We start from the raw sequence: 12,727 nt of genomic DNA, 5'->3' as shown, positions 1-12,727 counted from the left end.
ATTTTCAAAAACTCATTGAAATGTATATTTAATATTTTATTGTATATAAACTCTAACTCAATAAAGTTGAATTTTTAAAAAGTACCTAAGTACCCAAATGTGGATTTATTGAATGGGAAAGAGATGGATGAGCGAATGAATGAATGAACAAGGTTGTAAATGAATGTCTCAATGATTGCCCACTTGTCCTAGTGTCACCATTGTGCCGGCTGACGGTACCTTTGCCCTATCCTCTCGGTGTCCAGGGTTTCCCTAGAGGAGGTGGGCCTTGGAATTTCTCTCCCCCCTACACCCCCACATTTCCCCAGCCGTAGAGATCGAAGCCCCGGTGTGCCCAGACAGCGCTCCCTAGCTCCTCTAAGGCTGCTTCCCGGGACTTCCTTGGGCCTCCCTTCCAGCTGCCACATGCCAACCCAGCCAGCTCCAGCTCAGCTCCCTGGTGCCAAGGTCACGGGTGTGATGCCCAACTACGGACCCACAGTGCCAACAACTTAGCGGCCCAAATCCTGGCCAACTCCGCCACCTGCTGGCTCTTTTCAGAACTGCATCCCTAAAGCTCCAGGGAAGCCGGAACCTTCGTTGAGGTCCCCTGCCCTGGGCTGGGGGCTTTATTAAATTTAATCCCATTTAATAATCACAGCCACCGTGTGACGGGGGGCTTTGAAACATAAGGAAACTGAGGCACAGAGAAGCTCAGAAATTTGTCCAAGTTCACACAGTAAGTTACAGACCTGAAATTCCTACCCCGGACTGTCAAACTCCCCAGTTTATGTTCTGTCCATGTGTCCACATCTTGCCTGGGGAGAGGAAGGGAATATTCCCGAGCGTCTCTTCTACCCACCTCTCAAAAAGAGGGCAGAGGCCTCGCGCCACCCTCCCAAACTTACCTGCCAGAGGAGGTGAATGTAGTGCCTCGGTATGCCAGGTGCCGTGGGAGGCGTGGGGCAAGGATAAACGGTGGGAAGGACACACCTCAAAACAGTGTGCTCAGGCCTGACACACTAATAGACACCCTATCATAAACTTTTTTTGTTGGTCCAAGCAGGAAGACCCATAGTTCAATCAGAGGTAAGTCAAACGAGGTCTTGAATTTGTTCCTTGGACCCAACCGCCTGTGCTTCTAACTCAAGAATAATAACCAAGGAGTGGCATATTATTTTTACATGTCATTTGCATATGATTAATCCTAAGTCAAAGTGAATGGAGGCCATCCTGGCCCCTTGATCCTCAGTGCACCCCCCTCCCATGTGCCTGGTCCTGGCCGCCTCCTCCAGCCCCTGCTGGGCTCCACTGTCCTCGCCAGCCCCTCCCCACTCCTTGCCCCTGCCCCCCCACCAGCTCCCAGAAGTCCCCTTCCCTTCCTCCTCTGTCGCCCACGCAGCCCCCACCACCTGGCCGCCCACCTGAAAAACTTTTCCCCAAGTTCTTGAGAAGTCGCGTAGGATCCAGGAGAGAAAAATCAAAGTAATAAAACCTCATTTAATTCCTAACGGAGGGCAGAGCTGTGAGCTGCAATTATCTTAATGCTGAGCTATTTTTACTCTCTCTCCATCTCTGTCTCCTTCCTCTCTCCGTCATGAGCTTTCTCCTCTCTCTGCCTGCCTTTGTCTCTCCGTCTTTCACATGTGTTGTCTCTTTTCCCTTTCTCCTACCTCCCCCCTTATCTCTCTCTCACCTCCTGTCTCTGTGCAGTCTCTGTCATCTGTTCTTCCTTCTCCTTCCTGTCTGTCCCTTGTGTCTGTCCCTCTGTCCACACCTCTTGGCCCCAGGGTTCAGTGGCCAGAGGTGTGGGTGGCCAGGCAAAGCCTGGGAGCAGAGGGCAGAGACCCTCCCTCCACCCCCAAAGACCCCATCTTCCAGTCCTAGGGGAGAGGGAAGATTCTCTGCTCTCATCTCCCTTCTTAGCTGCCCCTGCCTGGCATCAGGGGAATCTTTCCTGATGCGGGTCTCCTAGAGCTCCAGTACTTTTGGCAGATCCTCCATAAATAAGCCCTTCTGGTTAAATGAGTCTCAGCTGCCATGTTCCCCAAGGCCTTCTCGGCTCTGATGGGTTCAGAGGTGCAACTGGTGGTGAGGCCTCCCTGTCCCTGTCCTCTCATCACCCATCCAGCTCTCCTCTGTCCCCTTCATCCCACCCAACCATCCTTCCCCACGCCCCCCAGCTCTGGAAGCCACAGGCCCCTTGGCCCACCTTTGCCCAGTGGGTGTTCAGGTACTGCCTGGGCCATGCCCTTCCTGTGCCCCTTCTTACTTTCCAGACTCCCTCGTTTACCCTCCCATGGCACTGCCAGACTGTCCTTTGCCACTCCCCACCATGCCCCATCAGGAAGAGGGCTCTGGGCCAAGCCAGGGGCTGCCAGAGATGCCCACACCCCTGGGCCAGCAAGCTGGCTTCCGGCTGTTTTCCTAACAAGTATGTAAGTCAGCAAACCCCCAGGAACTTGAGCCAGGCCTGGGGTTGGCAGATGTGGAGCTGAGCAGCCAGGCCAGGATATCCCACTCCCCTGACAAAGCTCTGCCCCTCCTGCCGCCCAGCTCCCTCACCCCCAGAGTGGGCCCTGACCCTGTTTCCATGATATTCCTCTGGCCTCTCACTCCACCAAGGGCTGGAAACGCTGCTGGGGAAGTTGGGGGGTAGGGAGGGCTCCTGGCTGTTCCAGGCCTGAGAGTGACCAAGAGACAAGACGCCAATAGCAACAGAGCCCCAGGAAGACACACGCACATGTACACACGTGTACCCTCTTGGCACCAGAGAGAGGCTTTCAGACCTTCACACACCGCAGAGCAAACCCCACTCCTGCAAAGACACCCAGGGCCTGGACAGACACATAGGGACATTCCAGCCACAGGGCTTCTCCTCCCCTTTCCTGCTCCAGAGACACGCACCCCTCTGGAAAGACAGAGGCTCACACCTCAGAAAGGAGCACACGCCCCTCTCTTCCCAGCTCTGTTCCCCAATGCACCAAACTCACACACGTGATGACACGTGTACAGGCAGCCCCCAAGCCCCCCCAACTCTGGGCTGGCTCTGCCCCCTACCAATAGATCTGGGGAGAAAAGGCAGGAGACACGTGAATCCAGGGAACATCATGGCAGGGACACATCTCCCTCTCCCCCCAGGAGTGCTCACACATTCACAACCCCATACCCTGTCTGCTGTGTGGCTCGAGCTGTGGGAACGGAGCCCCCACTCCCCGGCAAGCTGGCACATGCCTGCCCGTCACCTTGACAGCCTCTGACATCCTCCCCCACACCCACACTGTCCCCCGCACACACGCAGTCCTCCCACACCCTGCCACTCACACCTGCATCCCTGACACTCTGACACACTTACTCACACAGACTCACACTCACACCACACCGGCCCCCCTAGCTATGGGCACCACAGGGCCCCTGGCACGCACTTGCACACACTCCCTGCCATGATGACTGACACGTGTCCTCCCACACACAACTCGCTCACTCACTCCATCTCTAGGACACCCCCATTCACAGCGTGACATGTTGGCACTCTCTCCACGACCTCACAGCCTCCGAGAAACTCCAAGTACCAGGGCCGTGAAGTGGTTAAAGCTGGAGTCCTGCCTCCCCCCTTCCCGCCCGCTTTAGCCTCTCCGCTGGACTCCATCAATAATGCAGCTTCGAGTTCTGGGGAGACCGCAGGGGGCCCCCAGCCCGGCCTTGGCTCGCACTCCCCACCCTCCCAGCCCCAGGAGAGCACGATTCTTGGTGCTTATTGGCCACTTTCTCCTGAGCCCTCCCTCCAAGCACCCGGGCGCCAGTCCCACGCCGAGGGGACGGGCTGAGGACCCCAAGGCTGGGACCAGAGGGGTGAGCCCAGCAGAGACAGGGACGCACGGAGAGGAGAGGCAGAGGGAGGGAGATAGAGGAAGGGTGGGAGAGGCAGAGACAAGGGACTCGCAGAGACACCCGGAGACGCTCCGAGAGAGCGAGGGAAGGAGGGGAGAGACACAGAGCCCCCGGGCCGGAGGCGCCAGGGGACCGAGGCCCTGCCCGAGCGCAGCGAGCGCGGCCGGCCAGCCCGGAGGGAGCCGGGGGCGCGCCCAGCCCGGCCCAAAAGGCGACCCCTCCTCCCCGCGCGCGCCCTCCCCTCGCCGAGCGCGGTATTTTTATCTGTGCGCGAACAGCCCTCCTCCTCCTCCTCGCCGCACACAGCCCGCCGGCAGCGCGGCGCCCCGAGCAGCGCGGGGGAGCAGAGCAGGGACCGCAGCCGAGACCCCGAGCCCCAGCGCCGCCGCCCGCCCCGCCGCCATGGACCCCAAGGACCGCAAGAAGATCCAGTTCTCGGTGCCCGCGCCCCCCAGCCAGCTCGACCCCCGCCAGGTGGAGATGGTAAGGGGGCCGCGCCCCGCCCGGGCAGCGCCCCCAACACACGCCGCGGGCTGCTCTGTGCTGCCGGGCGCTGCCGCGCGGACCGGCCTGGGGGGGCGGAAGGACAGCCCCGGCTCTGCCTTGGCCACGGCGGGGGCGCGGGGCCGCGCGCTAAGTTCTCTGGAGACTCGTGCAACTTTTTTCCCCCGGGCCTCCCTTCTGATCCCCGGGGCCGGAGAATTCCCGGCAGCGAGCGTCCGGGAGCAGAAGGGTCTCAGGCCGCCCCGGGAGCGGGGACTGTCCCTTAGACCCTGCAGTCCCGCTAGGCTAGCCCCTTTCTCTAGGCTGCCACCAGGACCACTCCGCCCTTGTCAGATGGGAGAAACATCGCCGACCCTATTACGCAGCAGGAGTTGGAAGTCCCCTACCCCACTGCCCTATGTCTCTCTAGTCCCACCGGGTGTGCCTAGGCCGGGGTCGCCAGAACCTTGTTCTGACCTCCTTCTGCCGTCGGGTCCCAAGGAGGGAGAGGTGACCAGTCATTACAGAAGCCAGACCTCTTCCCACAGACGACTGAGTCCTAGGGAGAGCCTTTCTGGGGGCTGGGAGGCCTCACAAGGTGGGGACGGGTAGGTTGTGACAGAGGGCTCCGCCCCCCACGGCCCAGCGGGGGTCACTTGTTGCTGAGATGCAGCTGACTCCCAACAGAGCACTGAGAATGGGGCCAAATCGTTTTCTGGGGGGAGACGGTGGATGGTTGAGTCCTGGGCCTGAGCAGCTTTTGGTCTGGAGGGCAGAGCGAGCTTGGCAGGGGGAGGTGGCAGTTTCAGCTTCACTCACCTGGTTCTCTTTGTGCATTTCCCTGGAGCTCAAAGGGGACCTAATTAACCTACAGTTGGTCTGATTGCCAAGCTGATGGGGGGGGGCAGTTGCTGGGAGAGCTCAGTGCCACCGCCATTCAGCTTGGCTCGTGTAGCAAGGAGGGCAGCTTTTCATTTTTCACAAGTGCTGGGCGATGAGTTCTACAGCCTGACAGAGACTGCCAGAGGGGCCCAGTCCCAGGGCCCAGACACACCCCCAGGTCCCTTTGGTCAGGGTCTCAGGCCCCCACCTGAGCCTCAGTGGGAGGTTGGATGAGCCCCCGTTCAGCTTCCCTCTGCAGCTCGATCCTGTTTCTTTGGAACCCTTGAGCTGACCTTAGGTGGGCAGGGCCATGTGGGTGCCACGGCCCATTGGGCATCTTTCCCAGAAGTCCCATCCCTGGCGGCTGGAGCTATAGCCAAGCCAGCTTTGGCTCCCAAGGTCTGATGTCTTCAGAAACTGGAGAGAGGAAGGGCCCTGGCGGGAGAAGACGGAAAAGGAGATGTCTGTTCTGGAGTAGCCATGGAGTGGACAGGCACGGGAGTCAGTGACTGGGTTTTTTTTCCTCTTTTGGACTTGGTGTGCTGTGTGGCCTTGAGCACATTGCAGAACCTCTCTGAGCCTTGGGTTTTCACCTCTGTAAAATGAGCTACAGAGTTCCTTTCAGCTCTAACAGTCTTTGATTCAAAGGTTCCTTGGGGACTCCAAGCACTGTTTGTTCCCTGCTGCCTGGGGGTGGGGGTGGGCTGCAGGTGTCTATCCTGTCCCCCCCTCCAAATTTCCTCAGATCCGGCGCCGAAGACCAACCCCTGCCATGCTGTTCCGGCTCTCAGAGCACTCCTCGCCAGGTAAGGCCCCTTCCCTGCCCTCCCGGCCCTGGCTCCACCCTAACTCTGATGCCTTCCTGGTGGCCCTGCAAAAGTCTCTTGAGTAGGAGACAGAGCTGAAGCCTGGGGAGTGGACACAGTCTGGGAGCCCAACTTTACTGGGTTCATTTATCAGCATGGCACCTCCCGACACCAGGAGGGAAAGGGCACACTTTTCCCCAGAGATTGAGACTTTGGGGAAAGTAACTTGGATTCTTTCTCTCTCTCTCCCTCTTCTATGTCCTCTCTCGGTTTGGTTTGGTGGTCTCCCTCAGAGGAGGAGTCCTCCCCCCACCAGGTAAGTTTCCTGGGGCAGCTGGAAGGAGGGATGCCTGGGTCATTTGGGGTGGGGTGGGCGAGTGCCTGCAGTGCCAACCAACCAACACAGAGTGCCACCCAGGAGGACACATTAGCATATCAATCAGCATCTCCCCTGAGAGTGCCTGATTCCAGGATGCCACCAGCAGGTGCTCCTCTGCTCAGACTCTGGTGGAACCTCCAGCATGTAGGGTCCTGCCCATGGCTTATGGGGACCCTCCCAGGGCAACAGGGTGGAGGGCTCAGGCGAGATGCAGGACCATTACCAGAGGCTGGACCAGTCTGCTTGGGTTGCCATGGGTGGGATGGAATGGAGGGAGGGTGAAGGGAAGGGGCCGCTGGTGAGCCCATTTAACCTGGCACTTCCCTGGCAGAGAGCTTCAGGAGAGGGGCACCACCTCAAGTCGAAGAGATCCAACCCCTGTGCCTACACCCCCCCCTCGCTGAAAGGTACTACCCTCCACCCATCCATCTGGCTGTCACCTTGATCCCTGGAACTGGGCTGACACTGGAGGAGGGAGGTGAAATGTTGAGCTTTTGTCCGTGGGGAGGGATTGTTTTGTGCAACACGACCCCAATTTAAAGACCAATTCTTTCTTAATCTGGCCTTGCAAAACACAAAGAGCCCAGAGGCTGGAAAGGGCAGCTGTGGGCCCTAACATCAGGTCGTGGGGGTGAAAGAAAAGAGATGGCTGGTCTGCAGTAACCAGCAGCCACGGGAAAGAGACTCAGTCCACACCTCCCCTCTGCCAGACCACCTCCCACCCACTAGTCATCTCCTGGGACTGCACCCCGCTCTCCCCGCCCATTCGCACAGATCTGCACACTGGACTCTTCCCTGCTTTTCTTTTCTGCATTAAAAGGCAAGGCATTGCCCCTTGCACACCCTTATGGAACACCTAGCGTGTGCCAGCTCTCACTGGTGGGCACTGGGCAGAAGAAGATGGGTAAGATTTGGTCCCTGCCCTCCTGGGGTCCTTGGCCTCAAAGGCTCATGGAGACTCCACCAAGGAGAGGATGTGAAGCCTGGATTTGAAGGCTCATGGGAATTTAACAGGCAGGCAAGGACATTTGAGGGAGAGGGAAGAAGGGGTGCAAAGAGGAGGAGGTGTGAGTCAGAGGGGGCTTTAGGGCTAAGCTAGACTTGGTTTCTAGCTGGGGAGCTTGGGAGATACACTTGAAGGGCAAGGACTGCAGACTGGAGCGTGGAGGGCCTCTTCCTTAACTGAGCCCTAGGATGTGTACACACCTCCGCCCCAACCCCTGCCTGAGGCTCTTCCTGCCTGGCCAGCCCCCTTCCTCCCACAGAGGTTGGGAGACCAACCGGAAGAGTGTGCTGAGAGCTCCCTTGGAGCTGGGTTTAATAAGTTCCCAGCTCGAGCCAAGGTCAACAGGTGCACCTGTCAGCCCGCCTGCCAGGGTTGGGAGCAGAGAGGAGAGGCTGGGAGGTGAGGAGAGAAGGGCAGAGGTTCCTTCTGTTCTTCCAGGACAGGAAATGAAGGGGCACAGCTACAGCAAGTGGGCAGTGTGGTTCAGCCCCTGGACAGACTTCCCCACCTGTAGGGTTGTGTGGAAGGGCCCCAAAGCAGGCATGAGGGAGGAGGTGACATCTCAGGAGAGGATGTAAGAAGTCCTTCTCCTCCCCGCCCTGGGCTGGGTGGCTGTGAGGGGAAGAGCTGGGCTCTTGAATGCAAGCCTGGGGAGGCAGGCCTGGGGAGGAGGTCCCCAGGCAGCGGCAGCGGCCACTTTGGCAGCAGCCAAAAGTGTGTCCCCACCCCGCTGCCACTTTGGGCTACAGCTTAGGAGAGTCCAGGTCAGCAGAGGCAGGGCAGTGGGAAGGGGTCAGAAGAGGGGTGGGCAGTCTGGGGTCTGTGCTGGGGACCTTCAAACTTAGAAAGAGAGACTTGGGGGGGGTTATCCAGGGCCCCTGTGATGGAGACAGCCTGGGAGGGGTGAGGGAGAGACCCCGGAGAGCCCCGCCAGGCACGAAGGAGGTGAGGAAGGAGATGAGGCGAGGGGAGGGAAGCTCACAGGCACCAGCACAGGCGCTGCACACACCCATTGTTGTCACTGTGCTTAGGAACTGAACTCTCCTCCCCCAAGGGGAGGGGGAAGGTGTCGGAGCTGCCACTCCTCTCCTCCCTTATCTCCTTGCCAACCCTCAAAGACCCTCTGTACCAGGAGGGCACTGTTTTGTAGACTTCAGTCCCTGTCTGAGCAAAGGAGGCGTCTAGCAGGGTAGGGGTTTGTAGGGGAAGAGTCGAGGGCCCTCGAGGGAGGTGGACCACACGAGGTCTCGGAGGCGGGTGCTGCAAGGCTGGAGCTCTCACACTTGGCTCAGGATGAAGACTTGCCACATCCCCAAGGCCAGGGCAAGGAGATTTATTGCACTTTTATTGCCTGGGTGGCTTGCCCAGAGCCAGCAGGAGGCACTGGGCAGGGAGCTGGGGGCAGGGCGGGGCAGCAGGCACACACAATGCACCCTCTGTGCCTGTCCCCGAGTTGGCAGGAGTGCAGTGCCCTGCTCACTGCACTGGAGGTTTCCAGCCTGGACCTACCCCTCTGGGACTTCTGAGGGGAGGGGCTGCTGCCAGACTAAGAAGGAGTTGTGGCAACCCTACCCCCACTTGTCAGCATCTTGTCTATGGCTTGTGTCCCATATGCTCTAGAATCCCACCAGCTCCTGCAGCCTGTCCTCATGGTGTCCCCTCCCTTGCCATCCCCAGAACCCTCAGCGCTGGCCCCTTTCTCCTGACCCCTTGCTCCTTTCCATCTTTTGGAAATGTCTCTGCAGCTGCCCACACTGTTCCCTTCCTAGCCCTATCCAAGCAGGTCTTTTGGCGGGGGTTGGGGGTGCTTTCTAGGTCACCACGGAGGGAGCTGGGAGCTTGGGGATGTGGGTCAAGATTGTAGGGGCCGCATCTGAGCAGGCCGCATCCCTAGGCACAGACTCCACTGGCTGCAGACTGTTATGTCCTCAGCCTCAGAATCGTTCCTACCCCTCGGAGCCTCGGCAGGACTTTGCGGATTGGCATCTATGACTGGGCCGTGCCGGGGGTAGTGACTGTGCACAGCACGGGAGGCAGGATCAGGGTGAGCAGTGAGCCCTACGCAGGCTGAGCACTCCCCCAGAAATGGCAAGGGGCAAATCCCCAGGTCCCGGGCCACAGGCCCTGTGCCCTCTGGCTGGGCTTGAAGCTGGTAGACACTGTCTCCAGTGCTGGGTTCTTGGCAAATCGAGCTCCGCAGCCAGGGAATGTTAAGCTGCTGCTGTGCCCGCCTGGTCTTGCCCAGCCTGGCGCCCTGTGGTGTGGGGGAGCTGCCTGGTGCCAGCCTCCAGGGGGCCAGCATCTTGGGATAGCTTAAGAGCCAAACATGATCAAGGCTACTCCCTGCTGCTTCTGCCCTGGTCTGACCCCCAGCAGACTGATCTGTATCCTTTGGCCTTTGAACTTGGGCTCCTGAAGGAATGATCTCTGCAGATCCATGGGTGCCTATCGCTGACACTTGCCTCCCTGGGCCCCCTCTGTGCCAGCCGTGCAGCGCATTGCTGAGTCTCACCTGCAGTCCATCAGCAACTTGAATGAGAACCAGGCCTCAGAGGAGGAGGATGAGCTGGGGGAGCTGCGGGAGCTGGGTTATCCAAGAGAGGAAGACGAGGAGGAGGAGGAGGAGGATGAAGAAGAGGAGGAGGAAGAAGACAGCCAGGCTGAAATCCTGAAGGGCAGCAGGGTGTTTGGTAAGCTGAAGGGACTGTGATGTGTGCGTCCCACCACCATGGGTTAGGTGTGGGTAAGTATCCTGAGACAACCCCTCCCGGTTCGGTTTCTCACACATGCAGACGGCAGTGACACCCCGGGGGCTCCCCGTCCTCTCACTCCACGGGATGCCTCACATTAGCCCTACCTGAGACACGGGCTTCCTTCGTCATTGGCTCAGTCCCTCTCCCAATCAGGTTTTCCCTAATAATTCCTCTCTGCCCTAAGAATTAAGGCCAAAGCCACATGAGGTTTGAGGCTAGACCCAAAAAAAGACTTCTCATCCATGGTAGTGAGGGGGTGTGAGGACACTCAGGGGTAGATGACTGAGAGAGTCCAACGTGTCCACTGCCTGTGTTTCTGAATCTGGGATGTGGTCTCTGCCATGATGCAGAGGGCTGGCTGATTTGCCCTGCCCGGGACTGTTTCTCCCTCACTTTCCTTCCTAGGATGGGGTGAGAGGGTGCCCTCTAGTGTCCAGATGGAGACTCCAGGATTCAGGAACCAATCTGGTCCTCTGCACCTCCAACCTTACCTGCCTGGAAGACAGGGGCCAGGGAGGGGCCTAATACCTATACAGAAGGCCTCAGAGCCAGAGGCCCCAGATCCAAAAAACTCCACGGAAGGTCCCAAGGCCCAGAGAATTTCTAGGCAGAAATTGTACCCTCTCCCATGGTTGTCCTTCCATGCCTACTCATGGAAGGCTGTGCCACATCTATCCCTCCTGGTACACATTAAACTTTTTGGTCCCATTATTTATGGGAATAACAAATAGTTGACCACCCCTGCTTGAAGTGATCAGCCCTTCCACCCAAACAAAACAGCCTGGGCCTCCTGTCTGCATCCCTGGCAATGAGGCCATCGGCCATGGGAGCAAAAGCTCCAGCTTTGCTGCCAGCAATCGGGGAGCTGGAAGAGTTGAGTCAGTTCCCACCAAGACCCCCAAGAGCAGGTGGAAAGGAGGTGAGAGCAGACTGTTCCCTCAGGAAAAGCATCAGGGCACTGGGCCAACTGGCAAGCCTATCATGGAGCAATATTAACCACCACCACTGCTGATAGGCTTCTGGGTGCTGGTGCTGGGCTGGACACAGAATTAACTATTATCTCTTGTTTAAGGTAATCTACACAACTTCCCTCTTACTATCTCCTTCAGAAAGGTACTCACTGACTCATCTAAGCCATACAGCTAGTCACTGGAAGAGCTGTCCTAGTGCAGTGCTCTCTCCACTATGCCATGATGCCCTCACAGAAGCTTAGCGTCAGCCATCAGAGAGACTTAGCTCATGCTCCGGGACAATGAGATGGATACTCAGAGCCTGTGTTTTTATCCCTTCTTTCCTGTCCTCAGCCGGGCAGAAGATAGCCTGTGGCCAGGGTCTGGAGGGGCCCTGGGAGCGCCCACCTCCTCTGGATGAATCCCAGAGAGATGGCAGCTCTGAGGACCAAGTGGAATACCCAGCACTAAGTGGTGAGGCTTGAGAGTATGGGATGGGGACAGCAGGGCTGGGAGCTTAGTGGGTGGGGCCAGGCCCTGAGTCCCTCTCTGCTTGCCTTGCAGAGCCAGGGGAGGAGCCTCAGCGCCCTGCCCCACCTGAGCCTGGCACATAGGCACCCAGCCCTGCATCTCCCAGGAGGAAGTCAAGGGGGCATCACTGTTCCCCAGAAACCCACTCTGTCCCCACCCTATTCTGTATCCTTCCTCTCACCCGCTAGGGCTGCGGCTTCTGACTTATAGAAGACTAAGGCTGGTCTGTGTTTGCTTGTTTGCCCACCTATGGCTGATGCCCAGAGAACCTGGGCACTTGCTGCCTGATGTCTTCCCCTGCCAGTCATCCCCCCATTCACCCAGTGGGAGGTGGGATGTGAGAGCCCACACTGGAAAATCCAGGAAACCAGGAACAAGGATTTGCCCTTCACAATTCTACTCCCCAGATCCTCTCCCCTGGGCACAGGAGACCCACAGGGCAGGACCCTAAGATCTGGGGAAAGAAGATACTGAGAACTTAGTTCCACCTCCATCTCCTCTCCTATGGGAGATGCCAAGTCATCACCCCTCTCCTCACTGGCTTGTACCAGGCCCCAGGACTCAGGCATCCTTCTCCACAACCTCAACATTTTGGAAATCTTCCCCTTATTACCCCTGCTCTTTGTGGGTGCCTGGAAGATGGACTGGCAGAGGCTGCTTTGTTGCGTTTTGTTCTGCTTTGATGCCGGGAATGCCGCCTAGTATATGTCCTTGGGGGGCACACGGTGGGGGCAGCCAAGTTCTCCATGTCCCCCAGCTGCTCTGCCTCCTTCCCCTTCTTCCCTGACTCCAGGCCTGAACCCCTTCCTTGCTGTAAGCTGTAATAAATCTTTGTAAATAATTGCGCTGAGATACCTCTTTCAGGGGAAGGGGGAGGGGAAGGGAGGTAACGGGGTGCCCTGATATGGAAGGTTGGTGGTCGTCCAAGGGTAAGCGCTTTGATCCTAGCGTCCACTCTACTGTAGGAGTCTTTCCTGCAGACAATGGGCCCGAGGCACTCTTAGGAAGGACGACAGAAGTTCTAGCTTCCGCTTGGAATTGATGAAAATGGCTGGGGTGGGGTGGGG

At 58.2% G+C, this 12,727-nt stretch overlaps 1 protein-coding gene across 2 annotated transcripts; it reads left to right on the top strand.

The window, feature by feature from the left end:
- The first annotated feature begins 4,068 nt into the window (after positions 1-4,068).
- PPP1R1B (protein phosphatase 1, regulatory (inhibitor) subunit 1B) lies at positions 4,069-12,501 on the top strand. 2 transcript variants are annotated; one of them, XM_012661057.1, is made up of 7 exons: positions 4,104-4,353; positions 5,981-6,041; positions 6,335-6,357; positions 6,752-6,827; positions 9,913-10,116; positions 11,484-11,603; positions 11,694-12,501. In XM_012661057.1, exons 1-7 carry the CDS (start codon positions 4,273-4,275, stop codon positions 11,741-11,743), a joined length of 615 nt encoding a protein of 204 aa, XP_012516511.1. In that variant the 5' UTR covers positions 4,104-4,272; the 3' UTR covers positions 11,744-12,501. The 2 variants fall into 2 exon arrangements, with proteins under 2 accessions (XP_012516518.1, XP_012516511.1); XM_012661064.1 differs by lacking the exons at positions 6,335-6,357; positions 6,752-6,827 and having other exon boundaries at positions 4,069-4,353; positions 11,694-12,499.
- The last annotated feature ends 226 nt before the right edge of the window (positions 12,502-12,727 follow it).

This window comes from Propithecus coquereli, unplaced genomic scaffold (assembly GCF_000956105.1).
Source record: "Propithecus coquereli isolate 6110/MARCELLA unplaced genomic scaffold, Pcoq_1.0 Scaffold119, whole genome shotgun sequence".
Lineage (NCBI taxonomy): Eukaryota > Metazoa > Chordata > Mammalia > Primates > Indriidae > Propithecus > Propithecus coquereli.
Note: the sequence above shows the minus strand (reverse complement) of the source record. Positions and strands in the feature narration are given on the sequence as shown.